At 43.4% G+C, this 14,546-nt stretch overlaps 1 protein-coding gene across 1 annotated transcript; it reads right to left on the reverse strand.

Moving 5' to 3' along the window:
- Window positions 1-1,767: 1,767 nt before the first annotated feature.
- tnfsf11 (TNF superfamily member 11) lies at window positions 1,768-14,094 on the reverse strand. Its single transcript, XM_038274709.1, has 4 exons — window positions 13,697-14,094; window positions 12,106-12,141; window positions 6,152-6,281; window positions 1,768-2,898 (listed from the first exon to the last, which is right to left on the reverse strand). The coding sequence occupies exons 1-4, from the start codon at window positions 13,898-13,900 to the stop codon at window positions 2,465-2,467; spliced, it is 804 nt and encodes a 267-aa protein (XP_038130637.1). The 5' UTR covers window positions 13,901-14,094; the 3' UTR covers window positions 1,768-2,464.
- Between the last annotated feature and the right edge of the window lie 452 nt (window positions 14,095-14,546).

Consider the following 14,546-nt stretch of genomic DNA (forward strand, 5'->3'; position numbering starts at 1 on the left):
CTGCTGCTATAGGCTTAGACTGCTGGAAGACATAGGGACCCCTTTTTCATCATTCTGCTTCATTCTATCTCTATTCTCCCACTCTGCAGAATCTGTTAGTTCAATCTCTAACGTTCTGCTCTCTCTGCTTTTTCTCATAGTAGCTTCATCTGGTCTGTTCCTGTTTGGCTGTGACTCCATCCTGGAGAGAAATATCAGCTGTGCTGCTGCCATCAACACCTTTGTTTCTAGATGTTGGAGCTTGGCCTGTTTTCCAGTGTAGTCCTGTTTCTCTGACTGTGACTAACTGGATGTGCTCTCTTCATCCTCTGACATGGGAGCTGGCTCGGAGCTCGTCTGCCTGGCTGTGTGTTTCCTGGACGGGGCCGCCTGTGGAGCTGGTTGACAGTTGCCTTTTGTATCTATGCTTCTTTTTCTATGTCTGCTTCTGTCTCCTTGAACCCCAGTGGGCCTCAGCAGATGGCCGCTCACACTGAGCCTGGTTCTGCTGGAGGCTTCTTCCTGTTCAAAGGGAGTTTTTCCTCTCCACTGTCGCTACAAGCATGCTTAGTGTGAGGGATTGCTGAAGAGTCAATGAGTCGATGCAATCAGCTGGTTTTCCTTAGATAGAAAACTTTGAATCAATCTGACTGGATGATCTGGTGAACTGGAAAGTGACCTGAGATGACATGATGGGAATTGGCGCTATAGAAATAAACTGAATAGAATTAAATTAACAGCTGGGAGGTCTGGTTCTGAGCAGCATCTGTTGACTGAGCGAGCCGGATCTATCCCTGCGACTCCCCCAGCACTCTTAAGCTGCACATTCTCCATCATATCTGCCAATGTAGTTTGTTCCCATGTTTTCCCGCTTTCATTGATTCTAATTTATTCTGGCAGACTCAGCATCTGCTGTTTCATTAAATCAGGATCAGATGAGAGGCAGAATAATAACCGTTTATCTGACTAGCTTATCAGCTCCCACTACTTTACAGTTCTAATTATTTTTAGCGAAGATGTGAAATATCTCTACAGTAGCAGCCATTTAAAATGACCCTTCCCAGTCAAACTCCAGCTAAATGGCTGCTAACTTCCAGCCACTGGAGTGACCCCCCTCCTGCATAGTTTTTACTCTGACTCCACCCTTTCACTGAATTACAGCGTCTGACCAGGAAATAAAACTTCTCTTACACTGGAATAACAATCTAGAAATAAGTAAAAATGTAATAATAAAGTATATTTAACCTTAATTTGATTAGGTAAATGTTTGCCAATGGAATCAGTATTTTTATTCTTAAAATAAGATAATTAGATAATATCCACTTGCAATAACACAATGCAATTGTGTTTTCTAATTTTAATTCTAAATTGTCTTATTCCATTGGCAAAATGTCTCTTATCTCCTCAATTCAAGAACAAATTATTTTAAGAAAAAAATGACTAATCAAGATTCAGATTTTTTGCAGTGTAATGTCCACAATTCATGACAGAAAGAAGATTTTAGTACAAATATTGATGTTTAAAAAAGGCATCTTAGAGGACCAGCCAAGGACATTTTGAAAGGCTACTACTGGCCAACAGAGACAAAAAGTTAAAAAAGTTAGATGAAACCTTTACAGCTTTAATTACAAGCTTGAGTTTTGAGCAGATAAAACTAACATCCCCTGAACTGCAGAGTTACTGTTAGAATGTTTTTTTAAAACTACCTCAAACTTTTCAGGCCAACATTCATGCTTGCTGTGTCTGAGACGGTGAGACTCGTCTAATGACTCTCCGAGCGTGAGCAGGTGAGACTCGTCTAATGACTCTGATTGTGAGCAGGTGAGACTCGTCTAATGACTCTCTGATTGTGAGCAGGTGAGACTCGTCTAATGACTCTCTGATTGTGAGCAGGTGAGACTCGTCTAATGACTCTCTGATTGTGAGCAGGTGAGACTCGTCTAATGACTCTCTGATTGTGAGCAGGTGAGACTCGTCTAATGACTCTCTGATTGTGAGCAGGTGAGACTCGTCTAATGACTCTCTGATCGTGAGCAGGTGCGCTCTATCTCAGTGTTTTTCTTTCCCAACTCTAAACGCTGATTAATCCGTCCTCGCCGTCTCACTCCTTCCCTCATGTCTGTGTATTACTAGTGTATACGCACACCGACTGGTTGCCCTGCAGGTGTGAACCATCTGAACCAGACTGGATTTGCATAAAAATCACAAACACTCCAGTGCTATTTCTGGTTAATCAGAGGCTCTGTGGGAAAGTGAGCAGGTACGCTTTCAGGCAAAAGGTGGTTACCTCCCTCTGTTAGTTGGCCTGATGGAAGACTCCAAAGCTCTTTGATGAAGGTCAGTGTGACATAAAACCAAAACACACGTGCAGAGTTTAAAAAAAAAAGAACAAAATCATCGGTTTAAGAATTCAACGTCCTTTAAAGTGGTTCCATCAGATAGAAAAAATGTTCAGTAGCATGTTTGCTCCACCTGTGACAGAGTTTCAGTTACCCCACTTTATGGCCCCAAAATACGTCCCTTCTGCCTCCTGGTCCAGCATCCAAGCATTCGACACTTCGACAAACAAGGCGTCTCCCTCAACCAGGCGAACCACGCGGCTCTGCTGGGCGCAGTACATGTTATAACTCATGTTGTTCCACTGCTTGGTGCTGCCCGTCTTCATCAGCAGCACGTTCCTGTTGTTCTGTTTGATGCTCTTGTGTTTGACGTACTGGATGAGCTGGGCGTTGCTGACGTCCGGCGCGTGCGTCCGGGCCTCGCGGCCCTCATCCTGGATGTTGTAATAGCGGAAGCAGGTCTTGGCGTAAACGTAGTACAGGCCCGATTCCAACACCAGCAGGTTTCCATCCTGATAGCTCATCTTGTGAAGGTTCCCATGCTGCTGATCCCACTCGATGTTAACCATGCTGGAAACCTCTGTGGGATGAAGAGAACAGCAGAGACTTTGGTTAAACTGAAGGTTGCTGCTTTCTAAACAGAGGAGGAGCCTTCGGTTGCTGCTTAGAAAACAACTTCTCAGGATTTCATTTGAAAGATTCAGCAAGAAAATCTGGAATTTGATGAAGGGACAAACGATCAGAGTAAAGAACACCTAAAAAAAATAATGCAACCATTTTTGGCATTTAGTTAATAATATTTAGTTTAGTTAATAATATTATATTTAGTAACACAATTATTTTATGTCCTACCCTGCTAACATGAAACAATTGTGTTAAAGCAACTAAATATGATTGAGCTAATGCCAAAAACGGTTGCATTTTCAGGGAAGGAAGGAAGGAAGGAAGGAAGGAAGGAAGGAAGGAAGGAAGGAAGGAAGGAAGGAAGGAAGGAAGGAAGGAAGGAAGGAAGGAAGGAAGGAAGGAAGGAAGGAAGGAAGGAAGGAAGGAAGGAAGGAAGGAAGGAAGGAAGGAAGGAAGGAAGGAAGGAAGGAAGGACCAAACTGACGGCTTTCAGACTAGAAACTCTCTTATCCTTAAGCATAAACTTGGCAGCCATGTTGGAATTTAAAATATTTTTCTCTCTTGGTTAAAAAAAGTTACTAAATTCAACATGAAAGTAAAAATAATTCAGAAGATTGGAAGAAAACGTTATTATTTCTAATGCGTTTTAATGGCAGCTGCAACGCGTCAAAGAAGCGTCAAACAGGAATCCTTCTCAGGCAGCATGTCCCATCAGGTTCACTATAGCATGTGATTCCTGGAACCTTTGCTAATCTGCAATCCATCCTAATCCGTTAGTCCAGAAAAAAATACGTTTGGATTTTGAAGGTTCAGGATGTAGATTAAGGGATCTTCAAAGGAAGATCTGTCTTCCAAATCTAAATGACTCATTCTGCTATCGACTCTAACTGGATTATTCTGGACTGGAATATTCAAACTTAAAAAAAAAAAAAGTAATTGTTAATTTAACCGTTTATCACTAGTTCATGGGTCAACCCTCTGCACGTGCTCCTTATAATGGTCACCAGTTTGGTCAAAGACTGCAGTGGGATGCCATCCCATTCTAACCAGCATTAGACTCAAGCAGCCACTCTGGTTCCTGTGATGCAAACAGCAAAGATCCAATGGCTGCCTAATGGGGGTAAAATAAGCCCATCACGTCTTCTTCTCTCCGATATTCCGGTGTCCTCTCTGTGGAGGCGAGCTACAACATCTGAGAGGAGAAATGTTCTTGTGCTTTTTGCAGAATCTCATCTCTCTCTGCACCAAAGTTGCCTCCAATCAGGACAACAGTTGCTTTTTCAGGGAGAAATAAGTCGTCCCACACCATCATACTGCCTCCATCCAAAGCAGATAGTTTCTGGTTGGTTTTTCGTAGATCAACTCTGCTACTCAACAAACACCAAAAGATCTAATGCCGATAACTTTTCTGGGACACAAACTAAACATGGAATTCAGATAAATTAGGTTTCTTTTCCCGTGCACAGGCCTAAACCTGAAAAGAACGAGGACATTTCTTTATGCGTGCTCCCACTGGAAGAGGCGTCATGCATGAATCAAAAACGGATTCGGACTATTGCGATTTTGTCTTTTCTAAGACTACATGTTTTCAGTTTTACAGGTCCAGGCAAATAAAAAATGCCAAATGATCTAGGAATGGAATCTACTACTGATATGAAGACAGCTACTCCTGAACGGGTCAACCATAACTAATGTATCGGAGTAGAGAAGTGAAGCAGCCCTGATAAAACAAAAGAGCGAGACATTTTCATGGAACTGAGCAGAAAAGCTAAAAAAAATACATCCATGAAATAAATTTGATGGTTCAGATGAAAAAAAGGTTACCAGGGTTTATACAGGAATGATTAACTCAAAATTCATGCTGTTTTAGAAATAATTTTTAATGCCATCAACAAGTACCCATCGACAGGCTGAGTGAAATCGTTAGGGAGTGATATCGTTAAGGGAGTGAAATCGTTAAGGGAGTGAAATCGTTAAGGGAGTGAAATCGTTAAGGGAGTGATATCGTTAAGGGAGTGATATCGTTAGGGAGTGAAATCGTTAGGGAGTGATATCGTTAAGGGAGTGATATCGTTAAGGGAGTGATATCGTTAAGGGAGTGAAATCGTTAAGGGAGTGAAATCGTTAGGGAGTGATATCGTTAGGGAGTGATATCGTTAGGGAGTGATATCGTTAGGGAGTGAAATCGTTAGGGAGTGAAATCGTTAGGGAGTGATATCGTTAGGGAGTGATATCGTTAGGGAGTGAAATCGTTAGGGAGTGATATCGTTAGGGAGTGAAATCGTTAGGGAGTGATATCGTTAGGGAGTGATATCGTTAGGGAGTGATATCGTTAGGGAGTGAAATCGTTAGGGAGTGATATCGTTAGGGAGTGATATCGTTAGGGAGTGATATCGTTAGGGAGTGAAATCGTTAGGGAGTGAAATCGTTAGGGAGTGAAATCGTTAGGGAGTGATATCGTTAGGGAGTGAAATCGTTAGGGAGTGAAATCGTTAGGGAGTGAAATCGTTAGGGAGTGATATCGTTAGGGAGTGAAATCGTTAGGGAGTGATATCGTTAGGGAGTGATATCGTTAGGGAGTGAAATCGTTAGGGAGTGATATCGTTAGGGAGTGAAATCGTTAGGGAGTGAAATCGTTAGGGAGTGAAATCGTTAGGGAGTGAAATCGTTAGGGAGTGAAATCGTTAGGGAGTGAAATCGTTAGGGTTATGGTTGCATTTTCCCCATTCTTTAGCTTTTTCTCCGCCTCAAGCTTCTGCTACGAACGTACAGCTTTACAATCAACCAGAAGCAGTTACACGCAAATATATCGTGATGTTCCTGATGAAATTGTTTTTATAAACTTTTTTTTTAATAAAGCATTTTAAATGCCCAATTATCACATTTAACGAATTTTAATACCAATTAAGGCATAATAATTATTATATAATTTAGTAACTTTTAATGATTTTTAATGACCCGCGGAAACCCTGGTTACGGTAAAGTTCTGCAACAATGGACTCTGGCAAACTTTAAAAAAATCGAACGCCTGGAAATGAAACATCTGCAAGCTCAATGAGGGTTAAAAATAATCGCAATTTAGACTTTTTGCAAAGTCGTTCAGCGCTAATAAACAGAGGAAAAATATTTAGGATTAGAGCCTGACGCTACCCTCACTACCACACCACATCTGGATGATGTAGATCTAGAGAGGAGAAAAGTCGACTCACTCTTAGGGAAATCCTGATGGGCTCTGATTGGTAGATGGGCCGACGTGGACATTGCGTCTTTGGGAGGTTTGCACCGCCCTTTTTTCCTCGGGTCTTTCAGGGCATTAAGCACAGGTTCAGTCTGCATCTCCTGCAGGGAAAAAGAAAAAAAAAAAAGAAGCACAGACTATTTTAGCAGACATCGATTTACTAACGAAAGAGCAAAACGGTTCTGAAGTTTGTCATTTGGAAACCTGCTTTAACAAATAGCTTTTTCCTAAAGCAACAGAAGGATTTGGACATAACCTACCACAGCTTAGCTCTGCTTTCACTCTAAATGACAGGCTGCCCTGTAAGGCTGGTGAGCAGGCGGTAAGCATAGGGGAATATATGTTTGTTTATATCATGTTCCCTCCCAGGCTGCCCCGCTAACTCCCATCCACATCCCTGTCGTTAGAGAGAGACTGCGCTTCTCCCTGCCTTTGGCTCCAACTGTATTTGGTCTGAGCTGGGATGTCTTCAGGCAAGACTGAGCATATACACGGGATAAAAACATTGTTTCCAAGCAAGTAAACACTTAGAGCGCAGGAGCTGCCAACTCTCCGACACTCCTGTGCAGAAGATTAACACATCAGGCTGAAGTGTTGTTTTCTGCCTCTACCTACATGACTGAGTTTACCCCAGAGACCGCAAGCATGAGCCATCTGAGCTTCGTCTCCCTTCACTGCATGTATTCCCATTCGCAGGAGTAAAACCCGTGTGCAGGATACCCACTGACTGACAAATTGGGCTGTTATTACATCCCTAAAGATGTTTAAACTTGTTTTATGGGTTGAGGGTAGTTTCCTTCAAACCAGTCATTTCAGGAATCCTGGCACTGTTATCTCACCATAACTCAAAAACTGGGCTGGAATGGAAAGTGTAGATGAAAGGATTAGTGTTTTTTTAGTACTTGAAGCCCCACACAGTCAGCGGCTCCAAAAACACTGATAACACGGTTTGGAAACGATGCAGCGACTTGGTGTTCGAGTTAGTTCACAGGTTCAGACCAATCGGTGCGGGTTTCAGTTTTATGATTAGCGCCGGCCGGCTTCCAAAAACAATTTACAACACAAACAGTTTTAGAGAGCGGCGTCTCGGAATGCGGTGGGAGGAAGGATGTAGCCGAGGTTAAGGAAGAGCTGCGTTTGGATCGGAGGGTCAGTCCTGATTTGTGGTGAGGTGCCCTGATTAAACGATTTTATTTTCTGCAGATGCAGCGGAAAAAATAAAAGTCCAGATGAGTCATTTTGCCTAAAAATAAGTGAATTTGTTCTTGAATTGAGGAGTTAGAAGAGACACTTTGCCAATAGAAGAAGACAATTTACACTTAAAATAAGAAAACATTGTCTTATTTGAAGTGCATATTATCTCATTATCTTATTTTAAGAGTTAAAATACTAATTCTATTGGCAAATTAGCTCATTTACCTACTCAAATTAAAGGTAATTACACTTAATTTAAGAAATGTAACTTATTTTTAGGGAGGAAATCTAATTTATGGTGAAGTTTGTTATTTTGTCATGAAATGCAGAAAGCTTTTCCTCTGAATGTTTACCGTGTAGTTTGTTGGAAACTGATTTCTCTTAAACAGTGTTTCTTTTTTCCTTTCCTATTAAGGCCAAATTACTGGAATGCAAAACAAAAAGTCAATAAATTGTTTTTTGGAATGCGGAACAAATGCCTCAGATTGAGATCAGCTCCTCTGCAATAACTAAGGCTGCTTCCCTTAACAACACTTATCTAAACTTTAGTTTGGGGTCAGAGGTCAAGTCTTGGCCAGTTGCGCAGTGCTTAGCAGAGCTCTATAACATAAAATGCTAATGAAATAAACAGTGTGGGGGGGTATAACATTAGGAAATACTTGGCGGGTGCCTAGGGCCCCAAGTGCCATAAAACTCTGTTTCCATGTATGGTTAATACAACTATTCCTTATTTGTGCTCATTAATTATGTTTTTGATAAAAATCCTTTTTCTGAAATGCCATCAGAACGCTGATAATATTAAGTTTGTCTCAGCCCCCCCCCCCCTTCAGTGTCCACCATATTGGATCAGTCCATTTGCTGCACATGTTCAGAAAGGTCCAAACAGACAGCAGCAAACCATTTGAAAACAAACCATGCAAAGAGCAGTGTTGCCAACTTAGCGCTTTAGTCGCTATATTTAGCCACTTTTCAGACCCCTCTAGCACTTTGATTTCTAAAAAGCTCCTAGCGCCATATCTAGAGACTTTTTTCTGCTACTGGAGACTTTGGAGACAACATCTAAAAGCAGAGAACTCTGCTCTCCAGAGCAAGTAGATTGGTAACCCCGCCTCCTGCTCTCCTCTATCTTGTCTGCTGTCATGATTCATGCAGCTATTATTTCATCCAAATGAAAAATGGAGAACAGATAAGCAGATCATGGCTTGTCTACAGTGAAAAGAAGGACTGGGTTATTTACTTTGGCCTTTTTGGAAACACAGGAAGGAGCAATCAGCTAAGTGAGCTTAGTGCTTGGAAAAAATCTTTCATTCCTTTAGAGACAGCATGAAAAGTCAGCTGAGTACAAAACATAGAGAGGAAAACAAGAAGAAAAGGGACAAGAAGAGAGGGACACAACCTAGAACAGATAATGGATGTCTATTCTATTAACATTTCTCTATCTGGAGAATGGGGCTGCTTTATGGGGCCCCCTGCCTGTCTTTGCCCAGGGCCCCAAATTTCCTAAACTCGCCCCTGGATTTCACAGAATGGAAAAAGGTGAGATGCACTCTTCTCTTCTATAAATCCTGGATTGTTTCTCCAGAAACCTTGTTGGTTGCACTCGCTGGTCCTGGATCAGCGCAGTGCATGCAGGCTGCAACTCAGGCATCAGCTACTCACCGCATACATCATTCAACATGTCTATTATGTTGATGAGTGGTTTCTGAGTTTCTCCTCTCACTTGCAGCTCGGCCACCAAAGCAGATCGTGTCTTTGTGTGGACTTCATCTCTGCACATTATAAACACTAAGATCATAAGCCGCGGCCGAGTCACGGCCCTGCGTTCTCACCACCGACCACAGGCCCGGTACGGAGCGGGCCAGGCCTGCAGCGGACTCTATAACGACTCCATGTAAGACCCGGACTCTGACATGGAAGCCTCCATGTGACCCTGCCGCCTCATGAAGATCAGAGCAGCTTCCTGCGATCTACTGAGTGAAGACAGGCTGGACGGCCCGGAGACACCCGGCTACCAAAGCAGCGCTGTGGGAAACCGAGGAAAGTAAAGCCTGTTTTGTGTTTGTTTGATTCTCTTGCAGGATTTTCACTTCAGGTTAGAACAGCCAGATTTAAAGGCTGGATTTAAAGATTAAGAATTGAACATTTGATGCTCCAAACGACTGACGCCAGCGAGCGGCTCACCGACAGCGCCGCTAACTTACTGTCCAGAGCCCAGCAGGAGGAGTTCAGGAAAAAAAATCTTTTTCTGTGTGTCTGAAGGTGTTTTTGTTGCTGTGGTCTGAACTTTCTCCAGCTCTGTGTGACCAGCTGGGGGGGGGGGGGCTCGGGGGGGGGGTTAAGCATCAGTTTCACAGGAAACACACCCGTGGGAAAATCATGACCCCAAAAAAACTGCTTCTGCTAATTCTTTTCTTATAAGAACGGCGTTTCTTTTAAGGTACATCCTCGTTGGACGGTGATGAGAAGGAGCAACTGCCGAGCATCGGATCAGACCTGATGCCAGATTCATCTTTGGGTCGTTATTTTTGGCCCCAGTACAGATACTGCGAGGTTTGCAGCGTATCCTGCTCTCATTTCTACTCCGACAGCCGCAGCTGAAGCACAGCTTCACACATTAACGCGTTTTACAGGCATGTCATGAGAAACATTAAACTACAAGGGGGGAATTTTTCCTCAAAATTCCTTTTCTGTTCTGTCAAAGATTCCAAACTTCTTCTTGCGGAACTGAGCATGATGCTGCCACCACCATGCTTCATAGCTGGGAAGATGTGAATCTTCCTCCTCCAGGAATTTTTGTCTCGCCTCTGATTCCCCCAAAACCTTAAGACCTTTTTTGAACAATGGCTTCTTTATGCCACATCTCTACAATAATTAAAAGTGTTAACTGCAAACTCATAAGCTTTCCTGTCAACAGATTCTTCCATCTATAGTTCGGGTCGCTGTGCATGCTGCAGAACTACCCATTTAGCTGCTCATCCCCTCCCATGACGTGGACTCTGCAGAGTGGAATCCATTTCAAGTCCATCTCTGTGAGATTTCCATCGGTTTGTTTAACTTAAACCTGCCTAACCCTTTATAGAGCAAGTTAATATTTTCATCCCTAGAATCCCCCTGTACCTCAGTGAGGTCTAGAAGCACAAGATCTATATCCAGCCATTCAGCATAGACGCTGCTACATGGCTGTACATCTTATTTTTAGGGATGGGAATCGAAAACCGGTTCCTGTTCAGAACCGGTTCTGTGTGTTCCAATTTCATGGCAGTGTTTGGCAGCTCGCTTTAAAGTTCTCTTAACAGCGCTGGTCAGCACGACTTACGTCACCTTTTATACGCAAGTTACGCACACGGCATTCAGTAAGCAAGTACAGCGTGACCAGGCGTCAGTCTAGAAAAGCAAAACAACAAAAAATGGCGTCCCATCAGGTAAACCGATCGAAAGTTTGGATGCAAAGTGGCGATAACATCCACGGGAGGAAATACATCCAACATGCAGAAACACCTGCGCACAACACAGCGTTCATTTTAACGAATGTCGTGTTTTTGATGCTTCCAGACGGAAGCTAAAGTTACGACCAGCATGGATCACTGGCTGAGCTTAATGTGGTTCCTAGTAAATCTTTTCTGGAAATAAACCCGTTTCCTGCCTCTCTTTGGGGTCATTAAACATGCTACCAAGTTGCTCCGCAGTTCAGGGAGCGAGAGAAAGGTGGCGCTCATTTATTTAAATCAGGGGGAGATGAGTTTAGTTCCAGAAATTGTCCAGTAAAACTTTTTAATCAAACGGATTCCTTCTCCATTAGATTTAGATGACTGTGAGGAGACGGGCAGCCTGGCTGGATCAGAGGCTGCAGCTCCCGTTCACTGCCTTCTGTTTCCACCGAGGCAGGCAGAGATAGGACGTCCCAGGAGAAGGTAAACGAACGTCACCGTGAACTTAACGAGCTCATTGTTTCACAGAATCGATAAGGAATCGAATATTTTCACAGAATCGATAAGGAATCGGAATCGTGAAAATCTTATCAAGTCCCAAACCTACTTATTTTGGCATTTGATCAATTAGATGAGCCCTTGAATTATATATTACCAACTGGAAATTAAGTTGGGGAAAAAAGTTACCAAGAAAAGGAAGGTAAAGAGCTAAAAAAAGTAAAGTAAAAATTTAAGAAGGTTAATGTTAAGGGTTATCTTTTTCATAAATTTCTTCTAGAAGCACTTTTGTTATTTTTCTTAATATGTTCGAACAAGTTGACGTTTCTTTTTATTACATTGACATTAATTTCTGCCATCTAAATATCCATATTTTTTTAATGTTACAAAAGTAAGAAGTTATTTTCCTGGATTCCAAAAACACTAATGGTTGAAATTTGGATTTTCAAAATATTTCACTGAGTCCCTATAAAGGGTTAACATCTCCTCCCTGACCTGTCGGCTGAACGCCCAGATCAGATCACAGCTGCATCCATAAAAATGAACATTACTGTTGTTTTATTTACCTGAAATAAACAGGGCTTAAACCCATATCCCTTTTCCAGATTATTTTCTAAAACAAAGTGTCTTAATTGACTCCTTGCATTTATGCACCTTTCTTGTTTCTGCATCCAATACTATCCAAATCAAATGCAGTGAAGTTTGCGATTGTAATAAAATATGAACAGGTTGAAGGAGTAGCCATATTTTAGCAAAGCACTGTCAGCTAAGAGGAGACATGCTGAAGGCAGGGAGCCTGATTTACCTCCATTGGATGGTGAGGAGTTGGGGACAGATCTACCTGCAGGGAGGAGAAACAGAAGGTTAGAAAGGTGAACATCACCATAAAGGCACTTTTCACCATGGCTTTCACAAGGTTTGTGATGTTTGAGGAGAAGGTTGCGTTATCTCTCATGTTTCTCTGCATTCCTCTGCAACAAAGTCAAACCCGCCCATAAAAAAAGTCTCCTGCTTTGTTCTGCCACCTTCAGAGTTTGGCTTCCAGGAGAGACGGTGGCTCCAAACTCCAAACACTATAAAACTCTGTTCAATCCTGCATGAGAATCCAGAAATACATCTGAAACTTCAGCTTTCCTTCTAAATTCTAATCAGTTTATTTCTATAGCTCCAATTCACATCATGTCATCTCAGGTCACTTTCCAGTTCAACCAGATCATCCAGTCAGATTGATTCAAAGTTTTCTATCTAAGGAAAACCAGCTGATTGCATCGACTCATTGACTCTTCAGCAATCCCTCACAATAAGCATGCTTGTAGCGACAGTGGAGAGGAAAAACTCCCTTTGAACAGGAAGAAACCTCCAGCAGAACCAGGCTCAGTGTGAGCGGCCATCTGCTGAGGCCCACTGGGGTTCAAGGAGACAGAAGCAGACGTAGAAAAAGAAGCATAGATACAAACTCTCCTTTCCCTTTCTCTCTCTCTGCCAGCACATGGGAACAGACGCTCCTCAGGTGAACTCACCTGGAGGACTGCTCAGTCTGCTCTGTTTGCTTGTTCTGACTTGACAATTATTCAGCTACAAAACCGCCACAAGGTTGTCAGACAACCCCAGACAGCTGTCACCCGGACAGAGAGCATCCTAAGACTGACTGCATTCCTCACAAGAATAACAAGCTGAACTCCACCAGACCTCTCTGGAAAAACAGCTCTGCTTCTCCTCCAAAGTTTACAACTGGTGCCTCATAAATAGCCGCTGATGGCATGTAAACACGTGCAGGAGGGACGGCAGCTTCAAGTGAAAACATCTGCAATCTGCAAACAAGGCAAGGCAGGAGCTGACATTTGCCTTAGCAGAGGACGCCTGCTTGATGTCATCCGAGCGCAGCGCAGACCTTGTAAAAAAAAAAAAAACGATGTCAGGCAAATCATTCATCTGCTCTGGGGGCTCCTGATGCGATCAGCGCCTTCAAAGAGGCAGAGAGCGCAGCGCTCCAAGCCGAAGCGCAGCAGATCCGTCTGCCTCACCTCTGACACAACTTCAGAAAGCTGCAGAAAACTTCAGAAAGCTGCAGAAAACTTCAGAAAGCTGCAGAAAACTTCAGAAAGCTGCAGAAAACTTCAGAAAGCTGCAGAAAACTTCAGAAAGCTGCAGAAAACTTCAGAAAGCTGCAGAAAACTTCAGAAAGCTGCAAAAAGCTGCAGCTTATCTCCAACTTTATGGCGCCGTTCGGTTGCGCAAAGAGCCCCCATTTTGCCGCACTATGTGAACTTTCTGTCGGTGAGTAAATCTGCAAACAAACAGGTTTGGAGCCAAACTCCTGTCACGGTGGGGGGGCCAGTGAATGTTTCACAGAGGAGAGCAGAGGCCCCGGGCCCCGCGCGGCCAGTGGCGCCTACCTCTTGCAGGTAACCGGTCAGGTGCAATAAGATCGCGACGCTGGAGGCCACCTGCAGCAGTCCCATAACAGCCAGGGTCCCGATAAGCAGCGATCGGTACGTGGGCTCCGAGCTCGGAACCGGCGGGAAGCGCGGCTGCGCCGCCTCGATGTCCACCGTGTTCCGCAGGTAGGCTCGGTACTCGCTGCTGTGCGTAGCTGCCATGGCGCGCGCTCCGTCTCTGCTCCGATCAGCTCCGGGGACAGGTCCCAGACTCACAGCGAGGAAGGAAGCCGAGTCAGAGAGAGTCCCTGAAGTCAGCGGTGGGTTGGCTGAAGCCGAGCTCAGCCAATCACAGCGACCCTGCGGCTGTCAGTCAGATGAAGCGATAGAGCGCAGGAACCGGCCGACCTGAGCGTTGCAGGTGATGCGGGGCTCTTTATGGCCCCCGAGGCTCCAGCGGGCTTGTCATGCAGCCCACGCCTCCCGTGGGTCCCCACCCCCCGATGACACAGAGATGAGGCTGAATTATCTGCGCAGCACAGATGAGATCAGACGGATTAAGACCAAAAGTCTCTGTAATCTCAGCTTTATCAATCTGTGCAGTTTAACTGTTTAAAACCCAATTTTGGATTTTTTCTAATACATCATTCATTTAGCAACTTTAATGGCTTTTAATTAATTCGTTTTTATCTCAATTTCCTTTATTTTTACAGCGTATTTGCTATATTAAAGAAAAGGTCTGTTCAGCAAGGAATAATCAATGGATCATTATTTATACCTGAAACTAATGTTTGCAGGGATTTAAGGAATTTAATCAGTAAAAAATAGAAATAATAATTTTCATTGTGATCACTGAGTCTGGGAGCGG

Source organism: Cyprinodon tularosa, unplaced genomic scaffold (assembly GCF_016077235.1).
Source record: "Cyprinodon tularosa strain WSP-4 unplaced genomic scaffold, ASM1607723v1 ctg926, whole genome shotgun sequence".
NCBI classification, from domain to species: domain Eukaryota; kingdom Metazoa; phylum Chordata; class Actinopteri; order Cyprinodontiformes; family Cyprinodontidae; genus Cyprinodon; species Cyprinodon tularosa.